The 22,969-nt window shown below is 43.6% G+C and overlaps 1 protein-coding gene across 1 annotated transcript in view; it reads left to right on the top strand.

Moving 5' to 3' along the window:
- The window catches only part of LOC148013555 (nuclear pore complex protein NUP93A-like), a 163,999-nt gene that overhangs the window by 97,787 nt on the left and 43,243 nt on the right, over positions 1–22,969 (top strand). The window contains exons 7-10 of the mRNA XM_087668082.1: positions 7,897–7,992; positions 8,091–8,225; positions 8,322–8,375; positions 8,466–8,549. Of these exons, the coding sequence (XP_087524208.1) occupies positions 7,897–7,992; positions 8,091–8,225; positions 8,322–8,375; positions 8,466–8,549 (369 nt within the window). The remainder of the gene's footprint in view (positions 1–7,896; positions 7,993–8,090; positions 8,226–8,321; positions 8,376–8,465; positions 8,550–22,969) is intronic.

Raw genomic sequence — 22,969 nt, 5'->3', positions numbered from 1 at the left:
GAGTTGTTAAACCTAGGTTTTTTGAAGATTCAGTATAAAATCTCTGACTGGGGAAAAGACGTGCAATGCAGTTAGGTGTGAGTGTAACTCTTGTGTAGTATCTAGAATGAGCACAATATGGCTAGTTTAAAGTAGTGAAGATATCAATATTCCACAAGCTGAGCTCATTGTCCTCCTAGCGTCTCCTGAAGAGAGTGGGTTAGAGGGTGACCTTGCTTTACCCCAATGATATTGATGAATGGCTTATGACATTCTTCTTGGAGCTTGGATCTACCTTGTGATTGACTCATGCATTTGCCACCATATCCGAATGAACCACATCAAGGACCTTGGGACTTGTAGTCTTCACATTGACTTTACTTGTGGCATAATATCAAATGCTCCTAGGAAGTCGACCAAGCAACAATAGATGTGCATCCCATGTGCTCTATCCTTCTTGATGATAGCTCAGAGTATGAAGATGTGATCAAGAGTAGGATACTTTCTCTTGAAGCCATCTTCTGCACGTGCTTGATGCTTGTGTGTCTTTATCCATTTTGTTGAACTCATGTTGTAGTGTGAGTGTATAAGGCTTGGCTAGCATGTGTCCAACCATGATGGTCCTATAGCTACTAGGAACCATAAGTCCGTTCAGTTGACTTATTGGCATGGATAATACCTTTGTGAAGGATTTTATAAATATGTGGGCTAGGGGTGGTATTTATCGATATATCTTGGCTAAGATGGGTCTGGTTCTATAATTTTGTGGTTGTAGGGCCATTGGATTTGTGATTATTATTATTATTATTATTATTTTTTTGGGGGGGGGGGCGGTGGGAGATGTAAATGGTGTGCATACTACATGTGTAGGGATAACCCTCTATGAGTTCCTTTAGAGAGGTGCTTGACACGGAGCTATAATAGTGTCTTGTCTAAGAAAGGTGCTAGAAATGGAGCTAGAATAGTAGATACTATTTGTTGTTTGCAGTGTTGATATACAAGAACATATACAAGACAAGCTTTTTATATGTGGGATATGATTGGAGGATGAGATAATAACTAGAAGAGGGCTTACCTTGAAGGAGATTCACAATAGGCATTGGCAAGATCGAAGTGCTTGTAGCCTAAGAGCCTTATTTATACTAGTTCATGGAGACTTCTATATAGGCATTGACAGAAGCATTGACACATGAAATGATACTATTGAGCTAAAACATGCATTACTTGCTGATTAGCCTCTTAAATAGCCCCAAAACACACTAAAAAAATGCTATTTTAGAGTAAAACCCTAAAACAAGGAGTGGGTCGAGAGAGTTTAGTTGAAACCCTAATTTTTGGGGCGCCCTTCCACATCTATTAATAGACAGGCTGCCCCCATTCAGCCCTTATTCTGTTTGTGTAGGTTTCACACTCTCCATTGCAGATTTCTGCCTTGGAAACTTCTTCCAGCTGTCACCTCAGGGGCCATCTGCCAGGCTGCGTTTGGCCTCCAGTTGCCATCGCTAGCATCTTCAACATTAGGTGACATCTTACAGCCTATGTTTGCATCCTTCTGGAGTCGCCTGTTGTCATCTTCCCACTCTGCAGTTGTTACCTCTATCTCTGGCAGCCTCTGGTTTCAATGTTTTGCAATTTCCTCTCCGATTGATAGTCACAGACTTGCGATCCGTCTTCAGTGGACGTCACACTCCCAAATTGCTCTGCGCTTGAGTATGCTGTACACTCTCACATTTATTTACAACATTCATTCACTTTAGAGTTGTGTTCTCTCTCTTTCTTCTTTTGTTTGTGTTTGAACTTCTGTGTTTGAGTTTTGAGTTTTGCGTTTAGGGTTTGAGTTTTTGAGTTTTGCATTTAGGGTTTGAGTTTTGCGCTTTGTGTCTGTGTTTGTCTCTTTGTGTTTTTGTCGCGGTTGTACACTCTATGTGTCCTCAGTGGAAGTCTTTGTGTGAGGCACACAATACGACTCGTAACTGAATCACAATGTCCTAGACATCCTCTTCTCCAATTCCTATAATGTCTTATTAGGCTTCTCCATCATTGGAGGCCTTGAGACGGCATTATGGACTTGGCAAGAAGGACAAAACTTCACATTCACCAGATTTCACTAACAGGACAGAGGAGGACTTTGAGGAGTACTATCACAACAAGTACGGTGATGTTTATACCCCTCCTACGAGTTTTGCTACCACATTTGGACCAGTTGGTGAGGGTGGCCACCTCTTCGATCATGGAGGATATACGGCATTCGGAACGTCTAGCGATCCATCTTTATCATCTCAGCCAGATCCAATGTCAGGTTTGTACAATTCTTTTGTGTTGCATGAATGAAAGCCCTCGTCTGTTTCTTCTTTTGAGGTATAGGATCCAGATGGCTTTGCGTATCTGAACTTCAATAGAGGGGGCTCACGAAGTAGACAGAATTTAGGTACATATACGACTTATGTTTCATTTGAGCATGTCACACACACTTCTCACTTTCCTCCCATCCCACCCTTTTCTATATCACACCTTGATCACCTCTCATCATCTTTCCAAAACCTTGGATTCCACTCCACATCTGCATCACACACCTTAGGGGTTGGATCTTCCATCTCCGCTCCTAGCACCTTTTCCTTCTCCACCCCATTCTCTACCTCTTTGCACCATGGTACTTCGTTAGGGGGAATGCCACCCTTTAACACATTGCCTCTCATCTTCCAGCAAATAAGCTCACTTATAACTCCGGGTCGACTGTGATGGCCATGCTCCTCGCTATCCCCAGCTTCACATGTCGCATGACCACTCATATGTAGGGGTTTCCATCCTCAGTTGATGGTGCGTCTTCACACTCTCCCTGGGTTACACCTACGCAGGGATTTCCATCTTCTGCTCGCCGTGTTTTCATCCCACTTCCTTGGGTTCCTCAGTTGGCTACTACGCCTATGCCTAGTCAGCCCATCCCTACCTATGGATCCATCTTTGAGCACTAGCACTCCAATTGCAACGGCCAAGAATGCCTTCACAGTTAAGACACGTTTTAACAGGTCAAATTTCACCACTTAGTCTAATTTCATGCAACAAGTGCTTGAGTCTCAAGGCTTTGGGACCTCGGCCTTGTTCTAGAGTCTATGTCGGACCCTCGACTAGCTCACCTTGACTACATTTGTTAATGGAGAGCCCGCAATGCCACAGCCAATGTTGAGCTGATCTAGGGATTGCTTCTTGAGTTTCACTCTCAATTACAGCACTTTCCGCTCGCCTTACAACATTGGAGTAACCTTCTCAACTGCTATGTCACTGGTGATCATACTCGGCGCATCAATCTCGACTTTGTGCTGCAAGAGTTCTTTATGAAGGAAGGGGAGGAGGTTTTGAAAGTCAAGCTGACTGAATATAGGTGGTTACTTGCGGAGTTCGCCAGTACGAGCTGTCCAAAGTGAGATGACGATCATGTTACATTCTTGTTGAATAAGTTACCCGAAAAATACTTTCATTATATTCAACACATCATCTCCCAACCTCATTGCCAATCTTCTACGAATTTGAGTGCCACTTATTGCATTACGCAAGGCTGCATGATCAAGTCCACAAGAAATCCTCATCCAAGTTTTATTTAGAGCAGAGGGGGTTGGTTGCATATTCTTTAGGAGGGAAAACCACCAGTGGCAAGAACTTGCAAGATGTGAAGGCAAGCCCATCAAAGGGTGACTCCTCTTCCTAAGATGGAACCAAAGAATGTAGACCTATCTGCAGCAACTCTCTAAGAGAAACCGGTTTTGCACATACTGCGAGAGAGCAGGTCAAGTGGACGAGAAGTGTCGCTCCAAGGCCCCAAGGTCTTCCACCTAAAAAGCCTCTGCAGACCGTTGCGATTACACAGTCCAGTGGGGCTACACCTTCTGCCTCTGCTTCATCTGCCACTTTGGCACCCGTTGTTGTTACTGGATACGTAGCTCGAGTACAGTCTCAGCAGCCCATCTCTTTCACTACCCCTAAGGGACTGGCTGATTGGTCAGCAGGTTCTGATCCCGTTGCACTTCATGCATCTATCTCACCTTTCTCCCTAGATTTTTGCCATTGGACGTACGCGATGGTAGCCACCTTCTTAGACTAGTATGTCTCTAGGTCTTTTCGGATACCCTAGGTCAGTCTGGCATTCATATTTTGTACTCTTAGAGCCGGGTCCATAGGATTCATTGTCCTTAGCTTTTCTCTCCTTTTGTCTTTCACTACATTTACTTACAGGCATCACATTCATTGCATTTATTTTGAGTTAGATTTTCTTTTTGTTATGTTTTGCTTTGGAGCATCTCCCCACTAACCTCTCTGTTTGCAGATTCTCATCTCTTTTGCAGGGATTTGTTTTTCCATATAGGGCTAACTTGCAAATTTCTTTGGTCCTACCTGGGCTAGAGACGTGGGGATGCATACTAGGAGTGCTTGCTCTTCTTCTAGCATGGTGGTTTCCCCTCTTGAGGCAGATTGTGCAGTATCTCTCTCGATGCTATCATGGCGGTGACTTCTACCTTTCTGTTTTAGCGGAGTGCTTCATCCACTTTATTTTCTTTCATTCCTTATGGTTCTTGGCACCATATGAAGATTGAGTTTAAGCTTCTTTTTCTTCTTCGGCGTCTTCATCTAGGTTTAGAGGGGGTTGCTAACCTTCTTGGTATTCTACAAGCTTTAGTACTTTGTCTTCGAAATCGGCTTCTCCTCCTCGTTGTATATTATCCTTTGCATTGTATGATTTCATGATCTTTGTACTAGGGCGTTTGGGTAAGTGAATAATTTCCCCATGAGAGACAATGTCCAAGTGGCACCTGTTGCATGAGCATTCTTCAGCATGTAGCATACTTTGCATCTTATTGTGCAGAGCACCACTTGAGCTGATCCTAAGCTCTTTCTAGCGGCGGCAGATGTCACCAGACCACCATCCTTCTTCATCACATGGATACCTTATCAACTATTTTTCCTTGTCATCAACACCTTGAGTGGATGGGTTAGGTTGTATTGTTTTGTGATGTGTTGGGTGTAGCATCCCTACTCCCATCTTTTGGGTCACTATTACTCAATCGGCCGCATCCCATAAATTTTACCTCACTTATTTTAAAAAAAAGTTCCATGTAGTTCTATCCGCCTTTGTAGGGCTTGGTAGGTCACTGGGCAGCCGATGTGCACCCTTTGTCCGATGCCTTGTCCTCTCTGGGGTGACTACTTGGATTCCCTTGGTAAGATGACCATCATTCAACTGGGGATGTGTTGCGTGCTCGCAAGATCTCCCGTGGTCATTGTGTATGTTGCAGTACATGCAATGAGACATTGCTTCATCTCTTCGTCTCTTGCCCTGTTGCTCAATAGATTTGGAGTTTTGTTTCGCGTGTGTGGTCCTTAGCGACTCAGCAGTGGATATCAGCTCGTTTGTGGATTATGGGAAGGATGCCTCCTATGCCCTCCTTGCAATTAGATTATTCCATCCTTTTCCATTTCCTTCAGTGGACAGCTTTGTGGCATATTTTTCATACTCGGAACGCTTTCATTTTTGATTCTGCCTCTGGCATTCATGGTCAAGTGGCCCGTGTTCGTGGTTTAGTGTTATGGCAGATCTCGTCTATGGTTTCAGCTGACCTGGTTCTTCTTGACTTTGCTGCTCTTTAGTTGGATATTGTTTGCTCCACTCTGGCTGTCCTTTCTGTGTGATATTTGTGTGTTATGGTCTTAGAGGCCTTTCGGCTTGCTTTGTCTGTTTTGTTTTTCTTAGCTGAGGTGATGGTCTGATGTAAATATTGCTAGTTAATTCAATTATCTTCACACAAAAAAAACAGAGAGAATGTTGAAGACGGCAGCGAATAAATGCTGAATATTGAAGGCAGAAATATACAAGGACTGTGAGTATAACCAACTGGACCTCTCTCTCAATCTACGCACACAAAGATGAATGCAACAGGAGGGCAGGCTTGCCTAAATAGGCAGAAAATAAAGACAAAGTGACCAGGTTGGCCAGTAAAAACTGGCCTACTGTTGCACAATAATGGCCAACTACACAAAATCAAAAGTTAATGCAGTGAAAAAATGTTGGATGCCACATGACACTCCCATCCTGCCCAGCCTGCCCGACCTGATTTGGGTCCCTGGAAACCTGCCCAACTGTGGGTGATTGCAAAACTGCTGCCGGAAATTCTCCTGTACAATGTGATGCTACATAAATTGCCCTAATCTGCCTTGAACACGATTGTGCCCATCCTGGAAGTGTCCAGATCTCTAAGAGTTGGATGCCCACAACATGCCCTTTTATAGGGCATTTTTGGAGGTTTGTTCTATTTTGCACAAATAAAGCCTTTTTAACGAGAAAGCTTTTTGGGATGTTTTTAAAGAGCAAATTTAGGCATTAATGCATGACAATAAACGTCGACTGAAGCCTTGATATTGGTCACTCAACATGCTAATGTGAATGCCTCATTACTTGGAAGTTTCCAATCACATTCTGCGAGGAATGCATCAAAGGAGCTTAATTTGGATGCATAATAAGATAGTGGAGTGTATAACAGTGCTGTGATGTCCTTAGTGGTCTCTGCGATTGCTTGCCTTAGAGGGGCTGCTGCGAGGGCAGCTTGAGTCTTCCTTTGCTGCTTCTTCTAAGTCACTTATGAAATAGCAAATCTATCTAGTGTATGTCTTAGTTAAGTTGCTGTATAACAGTTCTGTGATGTCCTTAGTGGTCTCTGCAATTGCTTGCCTTAGAGGGGCTGCTGCGAGGGCTGCTCGAGTCTTCCTTTGCTGCTTCTTCTAAGGCACTTATGAAATCTATCTAGTGTATGCCTTAATTAAGTTGCTATTAGTTGGAAACTTGCAAGGAATTACCTCACTGAGTTGACCTTGGACAGTAGGAAGGGGCACCTCATTGCAGCCAGTATGTAGATGGCAGCTAGGCTCTACGGCCAGAGCGAACAAAGAAATTGAGAAAACCTCCACAATTTGCCTCTCTAACAATCTTCCAATGTGAAGGCCTATGGGATCTCCCATTCACATTTTATTTGAATAATGCCGAGATTGTCTTCTTCCACTTATGTATGTGGTTATGTGAAATGGGATAGTGTAGTCTTTGAACAATGTTGTGATGGTCTGTAGCATTGCTTGCCTTTGAAGGCCTGCTGCAAGGCTTCCGTTTTAATTTCCTTCACTGCCTTTTTGTAATTGCTTACAAAATAGGAAGGGCATGTATTGTACCCTTTGGTTAGATTCCCATTGGGTGGGAGTGGACTAGATGCACTGAGTTGAACCCCTCGACAGCAGCAAGTGGAAACCTCTTTGCGGCCTAGTATATAGAGGGCAACCCTAGGTCTATGACCAAAGCCAAAAAGGAAGAGAGAATGTGTGGGATGGGACACTAGTATTTATGATGAAGGCAAGGTCAAAAGCAGTACAATGCAAACCCATGTTGGAGTGCCTTGCTTTCTTGAGATTCTCCTCCTTGGAAGCTTAGAAACTGCCTCCTTATGTTACAAAGTATTTACTTATTCATTGCTCAAAATCCTGAAGGGATAAATGGCTTCTTTGCATATAGGTACATCCCTTTAGCTTTCTTTGCAGGCTGCTTTGCATGAAAGTGCATTCACTCCATAAATTTACTGGAGATGAGTATCATAGACCTCAAGGAAGTAGAGAGTACCATGACTGCTTTTCAGTGTTTCCCTTTGTATTGATGTTAGCTGTCAAAGATTCTCACAAATTTGGTGTGTGCTTCAAGAAAATATGCTGTTTTTGGGTTTCTTTTATGAGGTTGAAAAACACACAATAAAACACATGTTATTCTGGAAAATTCATTTGTTGATGGGTTTGCGTTGTTTCAGTTTTTATCTAAGTCACTGTTTCTGTGAGTATTTTTGAATGCATAGAAGTAGAGAGTTGCTTGAATGAGTTTCCTGTCAATCTCAATAGGTTGCAGCTGCTTTCAGAGAGGCTTGTGCGAGTGTGTATGAAGATGCACATAGTGGACGGTCAGTTAGTATGGTTAAAATCTGGAACCTATTAGAGGTAATGATGTATAAAATATTATATATGTTTGAAAGTTTCCAAGCATAGGGCTCTCATTTCTTTGCACAGAGCTTCTCTAACATTGATGTACCATTTAGAGTCTTCTTTGTGAGGACATTGACCGACCTAGAACTATGAGCAAGAAGATGCAGTTGATAATTGGCGCCAGGCGACATCTTGAAGCAGGTCATGAGAAATATATCCTTGATACTATACAAAGTCACCCAGCACAGGTGATGGATTGTTCCTCAGAATTCTGGATTCAAGTTCCCATATTGTTAAATGCTTGCAAGAGCAACCAGATTTGTGAATATCTTCTGCGATTGCAGGCAGCATTAGGGGGTTCTACTGGCAATTTGCAACGAGTTCGGGCATTTTTACGGGTATATTGCAGGGTAAACTTCAGGAAGTTTGTGATCTGTTCTCTTAAGACAAAGAAAAAGATAATTGCTTTTTTTTTTTTTTTTTGGTAGGTTCGCCTTCAAGATCAAGGTGTACTAGACTTCGATGTGCATCAATTAAGAAGACAGCCACCTGTTGATACTACTTGGTATCAGGTATTCGTTCTCATTTAGTAGCTGGTTTTTAATGAAAATGGTTTTTTTTTGTAAAGGTTTTAAAGTCTGAATTTTATAGCCAAGGGGCTCTAGTTTTCTCTCGAGAAAAGGTCCTTCAAATTGTTAAAAAGCCCTATCACACTCGAAGTAAAGAATGCCCAGAGGGCATTACGGTATTACAGGTACAAAAACAGGGTAAAGAGATGCTTTGAAGAAGTGTCAATTCTCACGCTTTTGCTCAAAGAACATGTGAAACTGTCCTAGAGTCTTTGCTAGAACTCTAGAGAAAGTGGAGACATCTCCACTAGTCTCCTCCAAATTTTCACAGATCAGGAGTGCCATGTTTTTGTAAGTAGGACAGGGAAATCTCTCCTTTTTTTACACGTGGATTGAGAGAGAGAGAGAGAGAGATTCCTGACGCCTATAATATTCAGTGGCATATTGCCAGGCTTAAGGGCCTCTTGTATTGGCAGTGCAGTTGGATCTTCTCCGGCATTCTGATTTGCTCTCTAGGGAGGACTTACGTCCCTGGCATAGGGCAATTTCCTCTGCATCTTTGCCATGACGTTGTAACTTGTAGCACTTAGAATCTCTTCACATGATGACTTAGATTGTCGTCATGTATCTTGTAATCGAGTAATCGTGTATTTTTTTCGTAATTAATATAATTACCTTTTACGAAAAAAAGAGAGATTCCTGACGCTGGAACTGAAGATGTTCTGGAAGCCACTATGGACCCGAAAATTGTCTTGCGCTCATTTTCAGTGTTTTATGAACGTGGTGTTATACTCTTCTTCACTGGTAGGATCCCAGTGCTTTCCCGTATTCGCTAGTGGTTGCACAGTCTGCTACAATGGGAGTGTGTTGAAGAGATTTTTGTTGGGCCTAGAGACTTTTATGAGGTGCTGTTGAAATCTGAGAAGCATCGTGCTGATCTCTTGTTTAAACTGCCATTGTTTTTTGATCGTCGTTTGGTCCATGTTGTGCCATGGTGCCCAATGGCAGATTTTCAGCGTCTGCTTCAACGTGAATGCCCGGTGTGGGTTGAAGTGGAAAATTGTCCGGCTGTCTATTGGCCCCTGTTAAAGGATGCCATGGCCGCGGTTGGACCGCATGTACATCATACAGACGGATGATTTTCTTCATGAGATGCTCGAAATGAAAGTGTTGCAGCAATATGCCTTGTCCGAGCATTTCCCTCTATAGCTTGAGATGCTTGTACAACCCATTGCACCTTTTAAGCAATTTCAACTCATCTTTGCGATTCAACTCGTCTTATTTGAAGCATTCAATCTTTCAAGGCTAGATGCAGCAATTGATTGATAGATTCTTATTGGACTTCTCTTCTGAGGGCAATGATTCGTTTGAACGATTGTTCTCTAATGTGCAACGGGTTGCTCGGCAGTATGGGATCCATCATGCCTCTCTTTGTCGGCGGCGTCGACAGGCAGCGGAGGACTTATTGGCTTTGGTTCGTTCTTTGCTGGTGAACACTCCGGATGATGTATTTCTGCTGTCACTGGAAATGCGTTTGGTTGCCCTTATTAAAGAGTTTCAGTTGAAATCTTACCAACAGGCCAAATTGCAAAATATGACGGAGAATTTGCAAGACAGTGCTTGTCAGACTCATAAGTTCTTTCGAGCTCTCCATGCCCCTCCTTCTTGCGAGAATATGACTAGACTTCAGGATGCAGAAGGTCAAATGGTCATTGATCCGCAGATCATTGTGAATATGTGTAGGGATTATTTCCTCGACCTTATTGGTTCCACTTCTCCACCTTCAGACCATATTACTCATGCCCGCTCAGTTTTCTATGATCTGGTCCGCAATCAGGTTCCACAGGACATGCAAGCCACTTTGGAGAAAGATATTTGTGAGGTGGAGGTTATGGATGTTTTGTTACACTTGCCCAAGGATAAAAGTCCTGGCTGGGATGGTCTCACCAATGAGTTCTTTGAGGTCTTTGCTACCCATTTGGCAAAACCATTGACGGCTATGTTTCAGCAGGTGTGGGAAACGGGGTTCATGCCTTCCTCATGGAAAGAAGGACTTATTAAACTACTTCCAAAAGTTCCTTCGCTGTCTATGTTGACACATTGGCGACCAATTTCTTTGATGGGTTCTAAGTATAAAATCTTTTTCAAAGTAATGGCGAATCGGCTCCATAAGCATCTTACTGCCCTAGTGCATCCTCTCCAATATGGTTTCATTAAGGGCCGCAACATTCTGCACAATGTATTAAATGCGCAGCTGGCTATTGACTATGCAAGGCATTCTAATCAAGAGGTGGAACTGATTCAATTGGACCTAGAAAAGGCTTTTGATTATCTAGACTAGTCTTTCATTGCAGAACTTATGTCTACTATGGGCTTTGGTGCTCGGATGTCTCGTCTGATCTACACCATAGTGTTGCAGCTTCTTCGCGAGTCATGCTTAATGGAGGTGTCACCGAGTCTTTTGTCCTTGCCCGTTTTGTGAGACAGGGTTGCCCTTTGAGTCCTCTCTTTTTTACCCTTTCGATTCATCCAGTTCTTTCGATGTTATCTCATGTGGCAGCCTCTTCGCAGTTGGCTGGATTGTCTCTTCCGTCTGGACAGCACTTCATTAGTCAATCCTTGGCTGATAATGGCTTTATGATTCTACGTGCGGACAAGGATAATCTTCGTAAAGCATTAGATGTTTGGGCCCTCTTTGGTCAGGCCTCTGGTCTTTGCATCAATGGTTTGAAATCACGTATTCTCAGCTGCACGGAGTCGGATTTGGAGCCATTGGACTAGCAGGGAATGGTGGTTCCCCGTGGTTCCATTGTTAGGCATCTTGGGTACCCTTTGGATGTTGATGTTCCGCCAAAGCAGCTACTAGAGTGGATTTCTCAGAAACTGGCGGCGAAATTTATGTATTGGAAGTCACAAGCTTGGCCCTTCCATGTTCGCCTCAAAGTGGCTCAGACAATTATGTTGCCAATGCTCATATATTTCTTGCCATTGCTGGCTTGGACTACTACTACATTGAATGCTCTTACTCAGTATATTCGTTTCATGTTATGGAAGAAGGATTCCTTGCATGGAGGCATTTCATGGATTTCTTGGTCGCATGCATGTATCCCGAAACGCATGGGTGGTGGGGCTATGGCTATCTTAGATGCCAAAACTCATATGCTGGCACTCCGTTGGTCTCTTTTTTGTGCCATGTGCTTGGATCATCACGCATGGGTTGTTATAGCCTGTTATTTTCTTGAGGATCACGGGCTTCTGCATGGTAATACTCAAATTTGGGGTTCTTGGTGGCATGTTCTCAATGCAGACTCTCGGTTTTCTAGTCCTTCATCATCTCTGCTTGCCCATTTGGTATGTTCCTGGAGACTGGTCCTCCAGAAGGCTCAGTGGCATCCAGCGGAGGACCGCCTAGTTACTAACTCCTTCCAGTTGGAATTGTTGGCAGTCTCGCGGTTACTTTCTTGGGAAGGCAAACATGAGCTTAGACCCAAATTTAACCGCATGGCAGGTTTGGGCTTGACTTCGGTCGCAGATGCCACCCTTGCCAGTCGCAATGTGTTGATATCGTTTCGTACAACCACGAGACTTTTCAAGATCCCTCGTGGATATAGGGATTTATGGGGACAGCTTTTGATGATGCTTCAGAACAGACAACCCTTTCCTTCCCTTGCTTTGGATCGTCTCTAGCAAGATTGGGACCTTGCCGCCGGCTGAATTTGGAAAAGGCTTCAGCTAACCAGGTGTATCATCTTCTCATTAAAGATCATCAATGGCTGGTTTCTAAAGCTAATACTTTATGGGGATTGCGTAAATCCCGGTCATGGTGGAGGGTAACAATGATGGAGGCCTGGTTGAACAAGACACCTTTCAAATATAAGGTATTTCTTTGGAGGGTAATGATTGGTGGTCTTCTGCTGGCTTCAGCCCTTTCCAAGCGTTGCATCTCCAACGGCAATTGTTTCTTTTGCACCACCAGTGTGGAATTGGCTCGTCATCAATTTATTTCTTGCCCTCTCGCGAAGAAAATCTGGTCTTTCTTGTCGGTAGTTTGGCGTGCAGTGGCCGGTCTCTCGCTACGCCCCTTTGATTGGGTTTTTGGGCAAGCCAAATACCCCACATCGACACAGTCACATATGAAGATCTTGTTTCACTTTCTTAGATGTTGGGGCTGTTGACATAACTGGACCATTCGGAATGCTTTTATTTTTGATTCCGCCTCTAATGTTCAGGGGCATATAGCCAGGCTTAAAGGTCTCTTACTCTGGCAGATAGATCTTATTCGGCTCTCCGACTTGCTCCCCCGGGAGGACTTACTTCCCCGGCATATGGCAATTTCCGCTGCATCTTTGCCATGATTTTTTGTAACTTTTTGGTGCTTTACTTCTTGTAGCGAGAGAGAGAGAGAGTTTTTGCACACGATGGCGTAGAACCATCGTGTATCTTGTAATCATGTAAACTTGTACTTTTTTCGTAATTAATACAATTACCTTTTACGAAAAAAATATGAGAGAGAGAGAGAGAGAGAGAGAGAGAGAGAGAGAGAGAGAGAGAGAGAGTGTGTGTGTGTGTGTGTGTGTGTGTATGTGAGTGTGTGTGTGTGTTTGTTGGATGTGGTCCTCCCTAGTGTTGTTGCTCCTTGGCTAGCATGATTTTTACGTGTTATTTTATAGTAGCCTTTTGGCAAGATTTTAATGGCTGGCAAAAGGCTTGATGTGAGACTTGTATCCTTTCTATTTGGATGGCTTGAAGGCTAGATGTAAATATTCCAACATTATTATAGACTTGTTCATGATAGAAAAAAACGGAGAGTTGCTAATGATATCCACAGGCATTATGGATAAGTTTGTGTATTGGAAATCACAAGCTTGGCCTTTCCATGTAATATTGAAATTAGCTCAGATTATGGTACCAATGGTTTCATATTAGCTTCCCTTGCTCCTGTGGCTGAACCCCTCCACTTCTTGCTTCGGATAAGGGACTCTACATAGATGGGTATATCTTGGATCTCCTAGTAGCATGTTTGCACTTTGAAAAGAATGGGCGGTGGGGCTTTTTTGGATATGAAGACACATAGTTTTGCTCTCCGTTGGTCACTGTTCTAGGCTTTGTCGAGGGTAGGCAGCCCTGGTCTTTCATTGCTAGGTTCTTCCTTAAACTCAAGGTATTAAGCATGGGAATACAAGTATTTTTACTTCATTGTGGCATGTGCTTAGTTCTCAATGGCCTTTTCATTTTTAGTCTTGCATTCTTTTCGAATAATTTGGTGCATAATTGGAAATCGGTCCTTGTTAAATCTTCTTGGCACCCACCCGCAGAATGGGAGATTGGCAAACTCCTTGAGAGCTGAAGTGTTAGCTATTTCAAAGCTTCTCACTTGGCTAGGCAAAGAGGAACAAAGGATGATGTTGAACAAGATGGCGCACTTGTGACTGGTCATTGTTGGCGCACTTGGGATTGGTCATTGTTGCTGATGGTCTTCTACGTGCAAGTGGGGCTATCATATCTTTCAGATTAGTTTGATGCTACGTTTGTGTTCCTCGAGGCTATCGTAATTTGCGGGAGTCCATCTCAACCTCTTTACGGGCCATGGAATCTCTCCCCCTTAGGACCAAGAGGTCCCTCGGCAAGATTGGTCGATTAATGGTCGACTTTATTTGGGCCATGCTCTAGTCAATCAGATATACCACTTGCTTAGATGCAATAAGGATTGGCTTGTTTAGAAGGGAAACACCACATGAAGTCTCTAGTAGGGCCCAACATGGTGAAAATTTGTGGTAATGAGGGTCTTCATTTGGCGAATGTTGATTAGTGCTTCTCCTCTTGCTTTGCACTCTCCAAATGGCGGATTTTCAATGGGAGCTGTTTCTTTTGTTAGATATTTGTAGTAATTCCTTGTCATGGGTTCCTTATTTGCTTGGTGGCACCGAATGTGTGGTCACCACTATTGACCATTTGGTGCCAAGTGGTTGAGCTATGGATGCTTCCAAAAGACTTGGTCTTCGGACATCCCAAGTTCATGGATCTTGTGCAGGCCGATATGAAGATATGAAAGTGCTCTTTCATTTCTTACGTTTCTAGGGTTGTTGGCACATATGGATGAATGAGGAATGCTTTCATCTTTGATTCTTCATCAGAACTGCAGCGTCATATAGTCCGCTTGGAAGGACTTCTTCATTGGCAGCTAGACTTGATTGATTTGGTGGATATTCTCCCTAGACAGGGTTTACTTTCTTGGCATGGTGCAGTTTCTTCAGGCCCACTCTAGCCCATCTAGCTCCTTTGTACTTTGATTGTGATGTCTCGGAGAGTATCTGTTGAATCTGTTGTATTTGGTTCATGCTCGATGGCCTAGAGCCATCTTGCATCTTGTTATCTTGTTTTCTTGTACCGTTTGTAATTAATACAATTGCCTATTATGAAAAAAAAGACTCTGCTGATGATGAGCAGGAGGGTCATGGAGGCTTCAGACAGGCAGGCAGCCCTAAGCGGGTAGTACTGCAGAAGGCAGGCAGGCAATAATCATTGCTGGTGGTTGCTTAGTCCTACCAATAGGCAGGTGTAGACCTGTGCGGACTTTACTGCAGCACATCAGACATCATGACTCTCTTCATTTTGCTCAGTAGGTCAGGTCTATTAACTGTCCTCTTGGGTTCACTGTAGACCTTAGTGATCTGAAACACACAGGCTTGCAGCAGACCTATGCAGCAATCACAGTTCAGTCAGGGTGTCTCCAGAGAAGTGGACAATGGAGACTTCGTGGCATTGATGTGGATTTCATTGAGTAGCATATAATCGGGGTGGAAGGGAAAGTTGATGTGGATTCCGATGAGGAGTCTCAGGTAGAGGAAATTCACGAAAATGTAGAAGGAGATGAAGCAAGCAAGTGCCACAAGATAGCAGTTGATCCAAGGGGCACAAGCACATTGGAGTTCACACAGGTGGGTGCATATCCTCCTCTACCAGAGAGGGGAGACATGTATCATGGTATATTGGCTCAAACCAACCACTTGATGAGGTAGTACCTTCATGCAAATGAAGGCAACGTGTGCGCTTCACCAAATGGTGAGCATGTAGTAGGGGTTTTAGGGACAGATATTGTGTTGCAGCAAATGGCAGCCTTCCATGAGTGGGCTGCCATTTTCTGTTTTACAAGTCAGATTTCCCACATTGCTTGTATCTCAGGTTGACTCAAGGCTTTACTTTAATGTAGTGATTTGTGCAAGGAAGTTGCTAATGGGCAGGTATTGGCTGGAGTCTCGTGCAGAGGACATTCACGATGTAGAAGGAGATGAAGCAAGCAAGTGCCACAAGATAGCAATTGATCCGATGGGCACAAGCAGTTGGGACGTCACACAATTGGGTGCATATCCTCCTCTACCGGAGAGGTTTCAAAAGATGACGTACCAGCGAGATGGTAGGGTTTGCGGGGAGGAACACGGAGTGAACTCAGCAAACATGGAGAAGAGAAGATAGGAGAGAAGAAACTCAGATGAATGGAATGATGAAGTTCTGAAGCATGGAGTGAATGTGATACAAGGGAACAAGGGTGCCGTAGCAAAAGGAAGACGATGAAGACAACCACGAACCACGAACCGCAACATCCTCCTGAAGGGGTGTGAGGGTAGTGGAGAGGTTGGAGAGAAGAGGTGACGGATTGAATGAATCAGCCGTAGTGAATGAATGAGAGAGTGGCTTATAAATAGGCATAGTCAGTCTAGGATGGCGCCCTTGTTTGGGGCTGCAAACCCTACAGACAAAACGCAGAAACACAAAAACGCAAACTGCAGGTGAAGGGTTTCTCAACAGAGGGGAGACGTGTATCACGGTATATTGGCTGAAGCCAATCACTTGATGAGAGAGTACCTTCATCCAAATGAGTGCAAAGTGTGCACTTGACCAAATGGTGAGCATGTAGTAGGGGTTTTAGGGACAGATATTGTGTGCAGCAAATGGCAGCCTTCATGAGCGGGCTGCCATTTTCTATTTTACAAGTCAGATTTCCCTCGTTGCTTGTATCTCAGTTTGACTTCAGGCTTTACTTTAACGTAGTGATTTGTGCAAGGAAGTTGATAATGGACAGGTAGAGGCTTAAACTCATTTTGATAATGGATAGTAGAGCTTGTTTGGTTTAGGACACACTCAACCCTCACCCGACTAAAATACATTTTCAGGCTCTTGGTTTGCATTTTGGTTTATGAGTTGAAATGGGGGATGTTTGCAGGCCATTGTTTTAGGTGTAGGCATCTGGGTCACTTTGTATCTGAATGTAATCATGATTTTGAGGTATCACAATGTTTTGTGGATCCAGAGGTTCAGCTGCATATGCAAGTGCATGAGTCTCAAACTTTGTGTGAGCAGCAATATGTATCTCCTCTTGTGTCTAGACATGAGTCTCAAACTTTGTGTGAGCAGCAATATGTATCTCCTCTTGTGTCTACTGGGCAAATTGGAAATAAGGATTTGTATGATGGTAAGTCTAAGGAAGCCTCATCCTTGCTATCGTGAGCAAGCTTCAAAGGAAGCTTCTTGGGTGATTGTAGTGAAGTGTTATACTCGCCAATGCTGAGAATCAGCAATCACACTCAAATAGCCTCTTTGTATGGAGTCTCAGGGTCAAGGACATGCAGGCTAACTTATCCCATATGCACAATGGTGCCTACTGCAGTTTCCTACTTTCCTATAAAGCATTGTACTTGCTTCCTTTCTTAATGCAATGATAGTATTCTTTTCATTTCAGTAAAGTGTCAATGTCATTGTCCACATACACAAGATTGTGTTTATGAGTCCAAGTCTCAATCTTGGAACCTAATTCACTTGTGTAACAAACAGTGTCCATTCCATCATGAGTCTACACTTCTCCTTCCATCCTCCATAGCTTCCGGTTATGTCATGCTCTAGATCCCGCATTTCTAACATGGTATTAGAGCCCAGTTGGGCATTGCATTGCTTCTCCAGCCTCTCTTGATTCTTCTGAACCTCCATCCAGCTCAGTGTCAGTGTATGACTTCTTTTCTCAACTCTACTCTCACTGAAGCTTCCATGGCAGCCATAGCCAGCAGCACCCTGTCAGATTGAACTGCTTATATCTCACTCCACAGGTCAAATCTCTTGGAGCTTCCTTCTGGAAAAGTATTCCCCAACTCATAAAGCTTCCCTGTATCACATCAATCCAGGACATTGGACCATCTGGAGCTCAGCATTGTGAAAATCCCCAATCTCTGTTCTGTGTCTGCCATAGCCAGACAGGACCTACCTTGCTTGGAGCTTCCATAACTCTTCAACCAGGCAGAATTTCAACACGATTTCTTCTGGAGAAATGTTCCTTGGCTCAGGGCGCAGCTTCCTGTCACTTTAAACACCAACATTGGTGATCTACAGCTCCAGCATTGCTCAAATTCGACCTCGCTGTCCAGATCTGCGCCGATTCTGTTCGCGGCACCTGCGCGCTGCATACTGACCACGATGTTGATGATCATGATGGGGCTTTGGTAGCCCATGACATAAGCTTCCTAGATATGTAAAAAGTTTTGAAAATGATCCACTGTAGCTCCTGCAATCAGCAAAAAACCAGGCCCCTGTCTCAGAAACCCTAATTCCACCATAGCCAAAAGCTTCAAAATCTTGACATTTTTCACTGTTTCTCTCACTGAAGTTATCAACAGTGATTTTAATCACTGAGCAATACTCTCTGAAGTTCGTTAAAGTACTGTCACTCAGATCTGAAGGCATCAGCATCAAATCAAGAAGGGGAAGATCACTTGGAGTAAAAGACTTTTGCAGATTTGGTATTCATTGACACTAAGTTAGTGCTTTTTAGCACTTGTGTCTCTCAATCAATTCTTCTGTTGCTCAAATCTAATAAAGTCTGAAGTTGATTTGCTACTGTTCCCGTAAATCTAACATGGGCAAAGACTCGTCAAATGCTCGATTCAAAGGAGTCGGATTCCACACTTGGCAAACCCGCATCAAGCTCATCCTGATGAAGAAGGGTCTCTGGGCCATCACAAATGGCAAAGAGAAGAAACCGCGGGACGCGGACCTTGCAACTACTTGGCAAAAGAATGATGACAGAGCCCAGGCCATTATCAAATTGGAGCTAGACGACAGTTATATCCATCATGTGGATAACTGTGAGACCTCACAGGATACATGGAAAAGACTTGACACCCTGTTCGGTGCACAATCTAAATCATCAAAGTATGGTCTCCTGATTGAATTCTTCAGGCTTGAAATGAAGTCCAGCACATCACTTGCCACACATCTCAACTACATGGAAGGACTCCTAACCCAACTTGCAGGAATAAACATTAAAATGGATGAAGATGTTTGCATCGGTGTTCTACTTAAGAGCTTGCCTCCTGAATATAATAACGTATCAACAACTTTAATCAACATGCCAAATCCTGAACTTGTTGATATCCAGGCATCACTGTTAGAAGAAGAAAAGAAGCTAAAAACTAAAGAAGAACCAAGTATCTCTAGAGATGAGCATGCATTATATGTTGGCAACAGGTACAAAGGCAAGAAAGATCAGCTCTTTTGTGACTTCTGCAAAAGGACCGGACACACCGAGAAGTTCTGCCACGCAAGAAAGAGATCCCAAAAGGCCTATCTAGTCGCAGTCAAAGAAGAAGAAGAAAATGAAGCAAAGGAAGAAGAAGATGAAGATCACCAGGATCGGAAGGACAAGACTCATCAGTCCTTGTACTCTCATAATTCTGATAGACTGTTTTAATAGCCTTGTATTTTCCTTGCCCTAATGCTTCCTGCCATAAGCTATGTAAACTCCTTATGTAAACTGGCATTACAGTCCCTGTACACTTTGTGAGGCCCTTGTTACAGCCTCTGGATGTCCACCATGTTTATGGTACCCACACTTAGCTTTTTTTGCGACAGCCTCTGGTGTTTTGCCATGTCTGTGGTATGCCCACACTTTGCAGGTGGTTCTCATTACAGCCTCTACACACTTTGTGCCTTTCCTAGTTGTGATTGAGGAGGGGTGTTGAGAATCAACAATCACACTCAAACAGCCTCTTTGTATGGAGTCTCAGGGTCAAGGACATGCAGGCTAACTTATCCCATATGCACAATGGTGCCTACTGCAGTTTCCTACTTTCCTATAAAGCATTGTACTTGCTTCCTTTCTTAATGCAATGATAGTACTCTTTTCATTTCAGTAAAGTGTCAATGTCATTGTCCACATACACAAGATTGTGTTTATGAGTCCAAGTCTCAATCTTGGAACCTAATTCACTTGTGTAACAAACAGTGTCCATTCCATCATGAGTCTACACTTCTCCTTCCATCCTCCATAGCTTCCGGTTATGTCATGCTCTAGATCCCGCATTTCTAACAGCCAACAGTCTCGTTCAGTTCTTGTACATACATCTCCAACAAATGTTACTCAATCGTTTCAATGAAGGGGCAAAACATCTTATTCTAGGCCCCAATTGTCTCATATGTCTACAATGGGTGTGGTTGATAAAATTCCTTCTGATTTTGCCTTGCGGTTTGATGCTTAGGAAAGATTTGTTTCATCAAGAGATGCTCTTCATAATCAGCAGGAGCAATATTCTTCTCAGGCATCAAACATTGGTTTGCAGAGGGCTGATCTTGTGGATGTCGTTCGTAGTGAGATGGAGAGGTTCCATTTTGGTAAATCTGCGGATGCTAAGGGGAAAGCATTGCAGCAATAGTTTTCTGTTGCTTGTTTATCATAAGAATAACATTCCGGAATGTCAAGGTTGTCTTGTCTAGGAGCTAACAGTATAAAATGAGGAAGACTGATTTTGCTGGAAGGTGGGATATTATAGTGTTTTTTAGTGGTCATGCTCCTTGTACATCTAGGGTTATGCTGGCTGTTCGCTCTGTCTTGCAGCTGTCTTTGATACGCAAGGATGCTTGGCGCAGATTCATGATTTTGGAGATCATGTATGAGGGCGGCTCTGTTAGCCTGCCTACTTTAGTCATGTTAGTCTGTCATCTTTTGGTTGAGAGCTCCTGTCAGAATCTGACGGAGACATGGGAGCTTTGGTAGTTTAGTGTGCATTCTCCTATTTTAGGCACATTTCTTGTGCATGTCCATAGTTTGTCAGGAGGCTTCCACCTTTGGTCAGCGTCAGATTGCTCTACGACTGTAGGTTATTTTTGTCCTTATTTATAGTTGGCTAGATTTAGGGCCTCTTGCAGTAGTCGACCAGATTTGGAGGGTATTGGCTATTTATAGTGATCTCATTGATCACTCTCACTTTTGCAGGTTATCTTCAGCACACTCCTCTTCGACACTCTCCACCATTGGTGTTGCCTTCATCATCTCAGCCTGATCTAGTGCCTCATTGACGCTCTTGTTTGCGTGCAGGGAGTGATCACTCCTTATCATTGTATTCAACATTCGTCTTCAGTCTGTGAAGTATTTCTTTCTTCATCTTTTGTTTCCTTCTCTTTCTTTCTCTCTCTCTCTCTCTATGTGCTCGCGTTTCCAAACCATCAAACATAGGCTTAGCCCTTGTGTTTGTTGCAAACGCAGCATTCTGTGGGGGAAGTGTCAAAATTTTGGTGGCAACATTTGCGTTTTGCTGCAAATATAGTTGTATAGGAGGAGGCGGCAACCATACAGGAGGAGGAGGCGACATCATCTGGTGAGGTGGTAGCGGCTTTTCCTCTCTCTTCCTCAGGCGACAGTCCTTGTGTAGAGGCCGCACATTCCGTTACTTGTCTTGTGTTGTAGCTTTTAGGGTGATTGCAGATTTGGAAGATGTCTTATCAGTTTCAAGGTTTTGATGACTTAGATGAGGAGCTAATCTCACATCGCTTGTCTGAGCGGAGATGTGATTATCTGGAGTTTCATGATTACCAATGATGGGAGGAGTCTCCTCGAATTGGTCCTTCTTTTGCTCATCTAGCACATCAGGCCCCATCTAAAGTGAAGGTTCCATTTGAAGTGAAGATGCCTTCCTTGATACCTTCTATTCAGGTGCTTGTGGTGTTGCAAGGTGGAGTGTATACTCGACACGTTTGATCTTTGTTAGCTCGTTTCTTTACCTAGTTCTTGTTTCCAAGAGGATCCAATTGATGGGCTTTCTATGGACCATGTTGCCTTATGGGATCGGCTCAATTGTCGAGTCAGATCTTTTCTCTTTATGAGTATGCATGACTCTACTCTTGTGCATGTTCGTAGGTTGAAGATTGCGGTGGAAGTGTGGAGCAAGCTTGCGTCTCTATATCAACGCAAGATGTTTGCCCACAAGATCTCTCTTGAGAAGAAGCTGTGGATGTTGAATCTTGATGACTCTCCTTCTATGAAGGAACACATCACAAAAGTGGAGGATATGAGAGGTGAGCTTACCTGTCTCAGACGGAAGATCTCTTCTGAGGATATGGCTATGATTCTTTTGACTTAGCTGTCCTCTCCCCAGTTCATTGTCTTCTACACTAGCCTTATCACCTTGAGGACCTACGAGAGATTTTTACGGCAAGAGCTTTTCCAGCTTGTCTTGGAGCATGACGAGCAACTTACAGAGATGGCGTCCAGTGGTTTCTGCTACACCAAGGAATTCACTGCAAGTACAATGGAGGGAAGAAGAAGAAGTAGAAGGAGAAGGCCAAGGGAAAGAAGGAAGAGGACAAGAAGGATTGGAAGAAGAAGAAGCCGAAGTCCCCATACTCTGGGAAGGGCACTCATCTCGAGGAGTAAGTGTTGGCAGAAGTATCCCCATTTGAAGCCAAAGGAGACGGATTCGAAGGATTCAAAGGCGATCCTTGGTATGATAGATTCTATCTTTGTGAATATACTTGTCGAGGAGGATACAACTCTTACTTCTTCTTCTTGGGAGAAGCCTTGGCTTGTGGATAGTGGTGCTTCTTCTCATGTGACCTACAGATAGGATTGGCTTCAGGATTTGAGATTCAGAGGGAGCACTGACACCATTGGTGAGAACTCTACGATTCCAGTCCGTGGCATGGGGACCATTTCTCTCTTACCAGATAGACAAACTTCTTCCGCTCGAGTTCTTTATGTTTCGGAGTTGGGCTTCAACCTCTTATCTATTTATGGTCTTACCCAGCTAGGTATCCGCGTGGTCTTCACTAGAGATGTAGTGACTATGGAAGATAAGTCTACAGGAGCAGCTCTTTCCATCAGTACACAAGAAGGTGGACTTTACACACTCACAATCTTAGCTGGGAGGACTTCTCACGAGCTTCGACCGCTTTGGCATGCTCATTATGGTGATTTGAACATGGATGCAATTTGATGGGCTTGTTGGAGGAAGATGGTGGAGGGCCTTTCTGATTTCCTTTCTATTCACATCCTTTGCCCTAGTTGCTTGAGGGGCAAGTAGCATTAGAAGCCACATCCCCAGGTTGCCACATGGTGGGCTTCTTGGGCTTCTTCACTGCTTCAGCTGGTTCACATTGCCCCTTTC

The sequence above is a fragment of the Lygodium microphyllum genome, chromosome 26, assembly GCF_053477565.2.
Source record: "Lygodium microphyllum isolate KBCC chromosome 26, Lygodium_microphyllum_v1.1.10, whole genome shotgun sequence".
In the NCBI taxonomy this organism is placed as follows: domain Eukaryota; kingdom Viridiplantae; phylum Streptophyta; class Polypodiopsida; order Schizaeales; family Lygodiaceae; genus Lygodium; species Lygodium microphyllum.
Note: the sequence above shows the minus strand (reverse complement) of the source record. Positions and strands in the feature narration are given on the sequence as shown.